The sequence below is a fragment of the Bactrocera neohumeralis genome, chromosome 5 (assembly GCF_024586455.1).
Source record: "Bactrocera neohumeralis isolate Rockhampton chromosome 5, APGP_CSIRO_Bneo_wtdbg2-racon-allhic-juicebox.fasta_v2, whole genome shotgun sequence".
Classification (NCBI taxonomy): Eukaryota; Metazoa; Arthropoda; class Insecta; order Diptera; family Tephritidae; genus Bactrocera; species Bactrocera neohumeralis.
This window is the reverse complement of record NC_065922.1, coordinates 49,274,056-49,282,139: the sequence shown is the minus strand read 5'-3', so window position 1 is coordinate 49,282,139 and position 8,084 is coordinate 49,274,056. Positions and strand designations below refer to the sequence as shown.

General features: G+C 37.7%; 1 protein-coding gene across 1 annotated transcript; it reads right to left on the bottom strand.

Annotated features, from left to right (window-relative positions):
• Window positions 1–2,592: 2,592 nt before the first annotated feature.
• On the bottom strand, window positions 2,593–4,034 carry LOC126760533 (odorant receptor 7a-like). Its single transcript, XM_050476231.1, has 3 exons — window positions 3,234–4,034; window positions 2,821–3,178; window positions 2,593–2,760 (listed from the first exon to the last, which is right to left on the bottom strand). The coding sequence occupies exons 1-3, from the start codon at window positions 3,986–3,988 to the stop codon at window positions 2,689–2,691; spliced, it is 1,185 nt and encodes a 394-aa protein (XP_050332188.1). The 5' UTR covers window positions 3,989–4,034; the 3' UTR covers window positions 2,593–2,688.
• Between the last annotated feature and the right edge of the window lie 4,050 nt (window positions 4,035–8,084).

The window sequence follows — 8,084 nt, the reverse complement described above, 5'->3', positions numbered from 1 at the left end:
TGATGTTATCTATCAAACAGTGACAGCATTTTTTGGTCATCGGTCGTAAAATTCAAAGAGCAAATATTAAATTTTGTTTTAAACTTGGGAAAACATTTACTGAAACATTTCAAATGATGCAAAAAGTGTATGGTGATCAGTGCCTATCCCGTAGTAATGCGCATGAGTGGTTTAAGCGATTCCAAGAAGGTCGTGAGGACCTCTGTGACGATCAGAAGTCGGTCGTCTTCAGAAGTCAAAAATAAAGACAATGCTGATTTGTTTTTACGATTCCGAGGGTATTGTACACCGAGAGTTCGTCCCACCTGGCCAAACGAATAATGCTGTGTTTTACCTTGGTGTTATGAAGCGTCTTTTGTCACGCATTCGGCGTGCTCGACCACAATACCGTGAGGCAGGGTCCTGGCGCCTGTTGCACGATAATGCGCCGTGTCATCGGTCGACGCTTGTCACTGATTTTTTGACAAAAAACTCTATATTAACCATTAATCACTCACCCTACTCACCTGACCTGCACCCTGTGATTTTTACATATTTGGAAAACTTCATTTGCCCATGAAAGGCTATTTCAGCTATCCAAAAGGCGACGACCGATATTCTCAAGAGCATTCCGAAAAATGACCTTAAACACTCATTTGAAATGCTAATTGACCGGGCTAAACGCTGTATCGAAGCACAAGGAAACTACTTTGAATAAAAAAATATAACTTTTGAAAAAAATTAATTTTTTGTTGTTTTTTTTAACAGTCCTGTTTCTTTTGCGACAGACCTTGTATATCAATTTGGAGAATATGCATATCTTCACCCAAATATTTGGTGATGACAACATACTGGTACGTCATGATATTTTGTCGTCATTAGGATTGTCTTTGAATTATTTGATCAGTATTATTGGAATACTTATTACAGAGATAGTTAGTATATGTAGATACAGAAATGTGATTTCTTTTTTAATTGATTTATAATTAATCCGAATAGTGGCCTCAACTTTAAGAGCGCTACGTTCAATTTATGCTCTTCATAGTTGTCCTGTCAGATCAAAAATTGAGCGTCTAGTGGAAAAATTTTAATCCAGGACAAAATGTTTCCCTGCCAGTGAGACAAAGAAGTGCCCATATTCTTCTTCTTTAATGGCTTAGACACCGCTTACGCGATTATAGCCAAGTTAACAACAGCGCGCCAGTCGTTTCTTCTTTTCGCTACGTGGCGCCAATTGGATATTCCAAGCGAAGCCAGGTCCTTCTCCACTTGGTCCTTCCAACGGAGTAGTGGTCTTCCTCTTCCTCTACTTCCCCCGGCGGGTACTGCGTCGAATAATTTGAGAGCTGGAGTGTTTTCGTACATTCGGACAACATGACCTAGGCAGCGTCGTCGTATATCTCATACAGCTCATCGTTCCATCGAATGCGATATTCACCGTAGGCAACGCAAAAGGATCAAAAGGGGGATCTCTCATCCGAGACAGTTGATATCTTTTCATTGGGGGCGTTTTTTACGTGGCTGGTCCCAAACCCAGCGCTCAACCCTGTGTAGGGAATATTTCGCCTTCTCACTTTAGCTCGCCTTCGAACGGATGTTCTTAGGCTACCCAGAGGATACTTGGTCTAAAACCGGAAGTCGTGAGCTGCTTGAGCCATATGTAAAAGAATCGTTTCTGGCCACTACCAAGTGAATGGTGATTAGAGAACTTTCCTCTCTTGCGTGAACTTCTACACATGACACCATCCTCTATAGTGCCCATAGTGCCGAGAATATTGCTGCCGCTAGTGCGTCAATTGAGAAAGACCCAAATCAGTCTCGTCGTTCTCAAACGGTGGGCTTCTATGTGACGTCGTTGTGGCGAATTTTGCACATTTTGCGAAAAGATCTTGACCTACGTCCTTACAACATCAAATTGACGTAAGAATTGAAGCCGCTTGACGACCAGAATCGTCGTATGTTCGGGAATTGGGCTGAGCTAAAATTTGAAAATTATCTGAAATCAACTTCAGCGATGAGGCATCCAGCATCTAGACTTCAGCTAGCGCGCCAGTGGTGGCAATGCAAAAGAAATCGAGTTCCATACATAATGGCATGGAATGTACTTTCACAGGAATAAAGAATTCCAGTGCCATCCCAAAATACTTTTGTGGCGCTCTTATTGCCGTTAGCATTGCCTTAGACAAAAATCTATGCAGAAAACTCGTCTAATAAAAATTTTCCAAATAAGGACTTATTGTTGATGGGTGGCTCCACCAAATGAACAGCTTCTTAGGGAGAAAAAGGCGAGTGAAGTTTTTCAAACCAATATCTAGACTCGTCACGCTGATCATTAATATATAATAAATAAATACTTTATAGGGTCTCCGACATATCCTGACTGGACTATGGTAAAAGAAACTAGAATTCACCAAAGAGTAGCGAAGTGGCAAAAAATATAAGAGCAGTGAATGGTATTGGGCACACAAGAGCACAGAGATTCACCTTTTAAAAAAAGACATAAACGCCAAGCTGGTTAAGTTAACTACAAAAGTACTGAAAATTACTAAATTCTTTTGAAAAATAAGCCCAAAGTTAATAATCGAGCAATTTCAAAAATAATGGAATCACACATTAAACATTCAATATTAAGTGCAAATTTATTTTTGTTTAAGCCCTACAAGTGTATTTCGAAAATAGTTTTAAATGTTTGCTTATTGCGAAATGAAGCTAACCCTTTAGATTCTCACCGAGACCCATCTCTTGTATAAAAGTGAAGAGCGTAAACGAAAATTTGGCGATCTGCAGATTAAGAAATATAGTTTATATAAGCTAAATCGCTTACTAAGACAGCAAACTCACCGATAAATTGGTCGCCAGATTAATTGGCACCAATTTGAGAGCGAAAAATGGCATAGAATCCTGCGAGCGATGCAAAAAATAGATCAACAAATTATTGAAGCGTTTATTTTGCGCAATCCAATTGCATTGGAAAATAGCAATGCGCAACTGATCACAATCGTCCAGCAAATATGAGGCGTGATAGCAAGTCGGCGAAGTCTGCAGCAATACGCAGAAGAAGTAAGTGACCGAAGCGATTTTCGTCGTGAGATCGGCGAATATGAAAATGTTAATCATGGTAACGCCAAGTATAGCCGCTGCGACCAGAAACTGTGTGAATACCGTTATTGAGACGACGCTCTCGACAATTTTGACAATTCTATTAAAAGCAGAAAATATTAAAAATCTCACAATATTTTACTGCAGACACTTACTTCAATATTTTCTGATGTATTACGATGCACTCTAAGAGCTCTTGGTAATTATCATCGACACTCTTTTGTTCATCATAACCCAACTTTTCCACACGACTTGTCAGTAGTTGTACTTGTGTGCGTATTATGTAAATATACACAGCCGGATATGAGTCGTTCAAAACTTGATGATATAACAAAAAGAAAAGCACAGCTGCATCGAAGCTAACCTGCAGCCAGTACTCCCAAGTGGAGCGATGCCAATCGACATTGGGTATCCAAAGCGAAAGCGGTGCATGGCCACCCACCAAGGCGGAGACCACAGTCAAAGTTTCATACATAAGATATGAAACAGCAAAACCGAATACCAATCGATTACCCGTCACGGCGCACTGTTTGATCTTCGCCTTATCCTCTGGCGTTGGAAAACGCTCATCCAATTCGGTCACCATTGGCTCGATGCCACGCAAACGCTTCTGCGCCATGGCCAGCGTGATGCACTTAAGTGGCACAGCCATGACATTCAAGGAGGCCTGTACGCAAGTTAAAATTTCCATAACAGAAAGCTTGTTGCGATCGCGCAACCAGCCCACATTGAAAATCACCGGCGAGAAAAGCACAGCGAAGAATGTTATGATGGCCGAGTACATGAAATATGGCAAACGATATTTGGCCGGTGGATTGATGCCCAGATATCTGAAACTGTTGAACAGATAAATGACTGCATCACGTGAGGCGAATACCGTGCGACCGCGTCCCTTTATCAAATCGAACATTGTGTTCAGCGAGTTCTAGATGCTTTTGAAATCAACTATTGGCATTGGAGCCGTTATTGTGGCTTATATAGACAATTTGGTCTCTTTTAATATGCAACTAATAGGCAACTTAAGTTAAACTGGACTCTTAAAAATTTTATGAATTCAAGTAGCAAGAAGTTTGAAATTTTATGAATTAATATTCCTGTTTAAAGGTACACATGTACTGGTGTGCACCAGTGAGAAAAGGATGATAATATTTTTCGCTTTTAATATGATTAACTTATTTTGGTTTTCTTAATTTATTTAAATTTTATGGTTATAATGAAAATTTGCAAATATATACATATATAAGTATGCATTTATCATACTTCTAAGTACTCTCATAGAAATTACTGCTTCAATCGTCTTACTAGGTAAAACAATCATTGATTAAAGACATTTCGGATAAGTCTGTAGTAACATTTAAGTGTGTTGTTCCTAAAACCAATAAAATCGAAAAGCATATCCACGGCTAGTGAAAGCAATTTGCCTCCTTCTCTTTTGTATTAAGAAATGTGTTAATTTTCCCTCGTTATTCATCCATTTCAGATTCCCAAAAAGGATCTTTTCAAATCTCATATATCTGAAAGTTTTAATCAATATTAATTCATATAAGTTTTAACCCAGAGCTGGTGATAGCAACAAGGCTGAAATAAACAGGTTTGTAAAGACTCTTGTATAGTACTACTAATTTCTTGATACAGAATCGATGAAGTATTCAAATACTGATCATGTATAGGAAAGAAACGTAAAGAAAGCCAACAAATCCACACCTATGTAATTGTATATAGTATAGCTCAAATTACACCCTTAGCTTCACTATTTGCTTCAACTACTATGAGCAAAAAATAGTTTGACTTTGTTCATAATTTTAAAATTCTTAATTTATTCTTCAAAATCTATATCGTCCTCCCTAAAATAATCCCCCTTTGGCCCAATACACTTGTGCCAACGTTGCTTTCCAATTCTCAAAATAGTTGTTAAGATCAAATTCCGAAATAGCCTTCAATGAACGTAGCGATTCACGTTAATGTCTTCAATTGACTCAAAACGGTTGTTGAGTTTGCTGAACAGCCAGAAATCACACGGAGCTAAAGCAGGCGAATATGGTGGTTGCAGCACGATATTGATTCAAAATTTAGCGAAAAACACACGAAGAATTAATGAAGTATGAATCAATGAAGTATGAATTCTGTCCTCTTTTTACAAATATCTTCCCGCAAACGACGCATAACTCTTAAGTTTTTCTTGTTGATGGTGTGGCCGGCCGGAAGGAATTCGGAGTGCACCACACCATGATAATCGAAGAAAACTGTCAACATAACCTTGATTTTTAGCTTGCTTTGACGTATTTTTTCGGCTTCGGCTCACCTTTGGCACGATATTCTTCCGATTGATCGTCTGTTTCCGGGTCGTAAGCATAGATGCAAGACTCACCGCTAATAATTTTATGACTTACTGGCTTTCCGATACCAGTAAGATCTCTGACTTCTAATCGTCGATTCTCAAGCACGAATTCCTTTATTTTATTGAATGTTGAACCTCAGTTGATGTTGATGGCCGTCGTGGACGTGGTTCTTTGTCAACGCGTTCTCGACCCTCGTGAAATAGTTTGTACCAATCAAAAACACTTGATCGCCACAAACAATTATCACCCACGGTTTTTTCCAACATTTTGAATGTTTCGGCACGATAAATTTGATTCCGTACAATAAATGTGATCGCACTTCTTTGTTGAATAATTTCACTCATTGTAAAAATCACCGAATTCCTTTTTATGTACTTTAGAAGATAAGCGTTTACTAAACACTAATAATTATATTTCGACGAATGGATTTTCGCGCGAAATTTAAATTAAAAAGTCTTACTATTTTTTCTTCACAGTGGTATATTTATATGTATACAGAGTGCATGGGGAGTAGTTATTCTTTAGGATGCCTGCGCTTGACGAGAATTTCAATAGACTCTGTCAATACAAGACAAGTGCACAAGAGATGCCACACAAAATATTTTTATCAGTCTGCGGCTCCACCGTGTCTTTGATTGCCTTCTCTCTTTTTGTTGCTGTAGACGCTGATAAGTTGTATATACACTGCGTTAATTGGCATATGAGTTTACAGCGTATAAGGTCCGTTTGAGCTCAGAGTATAATAAGAAATAATGATAAAAATTGGGAGGTTGGTTCAATGCACATATCTCTAGTTATGTGCTTTATCAACCAAAATTGTTGACGGCGAATCTTTCAGGTACCATCCAATGTGAAATCTAATAATAGCCACGCCCACTCCCCATTTACCAACAAACACTTCCTTTTGAAAAAATGTCCAAAGACAAGGAAATGTTGAATCGAATAAAACTATCTTTTAAATATTCTTAATATATTGACGGATCGAACTGCATGACTATAGTTTATACAAAATATGGTAGTTTTTAAGTTTTGGGTATTAATTTTCTTGTTGGCAAACATTTCTTTCTGGCAGTTGGAGGAGGCATGCAAACATATATTCAGAATAAAATATCAAGGTCTTGATGATTTGCAAATATTTCCAAACACCTGCTGGTGTGACTTTTCAAGTTTCATACGCCTACTGAAACGAACTTTAAAATATTGATTACCAGACTTTTTTCGCCAAGTACATTAAACAGAGGTTCAAAAATATTTTCAAATTAATAATTGTTTTCAAATATTAGTTAGGGGTAAGCAAAGTTTATATATTAAACGAAAGAAATTTAATAAAAATAGTATCTTTTAAAGACAACAAAGTATCAAGTAATCAAGCTACGGTTTTATGAAGGCAGTTAAAGTGTAGTTTAAGGCTACTGCATTATTTGGTTGCTTAAGATGAATGCAACATTTTTGCCTCAAATATTAAGACATACTGACCTTGACTAAGATTCCACAGAATAAATTTCTAGGTAATCGATTTCGATAATTTTCAGTCAACTAAGCCCCCGTTATGAACAAAAACAGAGTCTTCCAAAACATCAAAGGAATTTAGTGCAAGCTTTATTCCACGAAATAGTACAGTCGCAGCAGTTGAATTTTACAAAAATATCTGGAGAATATTTGATGCAACTACATTTGCAACCAAAGTGAACTGAGTTATATTTTTTCCGCGTGTTTCGTGTGCGAGTTCAAAATAGCTCGTTAAAAAATCGTAAACAAAAAGCGTTAACTTCGCCAAAAGTTTCTTTCGCGGTGACTGTGATTTCAATTGGCTATTTGATCTGAATCAAAAAAATCGTTTTTAATTCAGTGGCAACTACAGTAGCCAAGTGTATTGTGTGTTGTAGTACCACTTCTTGGTTCGTGAGTTCGAATCTTAACTAAAGTGAACTGGATTGTTGCAATGGTCGCCAGACTCAACGGTCAATGTCAAAGCTGCGTACATATTTTTTATAGAAAAACACTCAACATAAAAGTTAGCACCCATTCGGAGACGTTCTAAAATTTTAAGACTGCTCTTTCATGGTTAAAGTTCGTGTGACACGTAAAAAATATGGTGACTACTTTGAACTACGCCGGCTGAAATTACCTGTCTTACTTTTACTTGCTAGAGTTTTATTGTGGGAGTCCTGCATGAAACCAAAGCAAAGTGTTTCCATAGTGAGTCAACTGGTTTGCTGCAGCTAGAGATATAGGTGAGTATGCTATATCCACACTTTTATTGCGCTTTTACTGCCCACTACTCGTGCTTCAACAATTTCAATTTCGTTCAGTGGAATTATTGTGGTCTCTTTGTTTTCGGTTAGACAGTTTTTATTGACTGTTGCATGTTACAAAGTTCATGCCGTAGCCGCATCGGCACATGCAACTGAAAAGTCATAAAAACTTGTTGCACAACTGATTAAAAATAAAAATTTGTTTTAAGCTTAGTACGAATGCACAATAATGATCCGAGTACACGGCAGATATAACTTTGTTTGTTGCAAGTTTCAATGATGCCACTGAAAGCAAGTTGCAATTGAGTTTGTATTGTGTACGCAAAGAGTTAAAAAAAAACACTGGGTTTCTAAGTAGATTCCGCGCAAACCTCTAAATTTAAGTTAACTGCAAATTGCTTGCTACTTTTGT

Excerpts from the sequence above, each read along its gene's own strand:
- LOC126760533 (XM_050476231.1), bottom strand. The coding sequence starts at position 3,988 with ATGTTCGATTTGATAAAGGGACGCGGTCGCACGGTATTCGCCTCACGT. Across the intron at positions 3,179-3,233 it reads ATACATCAGAAAATATTGAA|AATTGTCAAAATTGTCGAGA; the intron begins GTAAGTGTCTGC and ends TGCTTTTAATAG. Across the intron at positions 2,761-2,820 it reads ATCTGGCGACCAATTTATCG|ATCGCCAAATTTTCGTTTAC; the intron begins GTGAGTTTGCTG and ends CTTAATCTGCAG.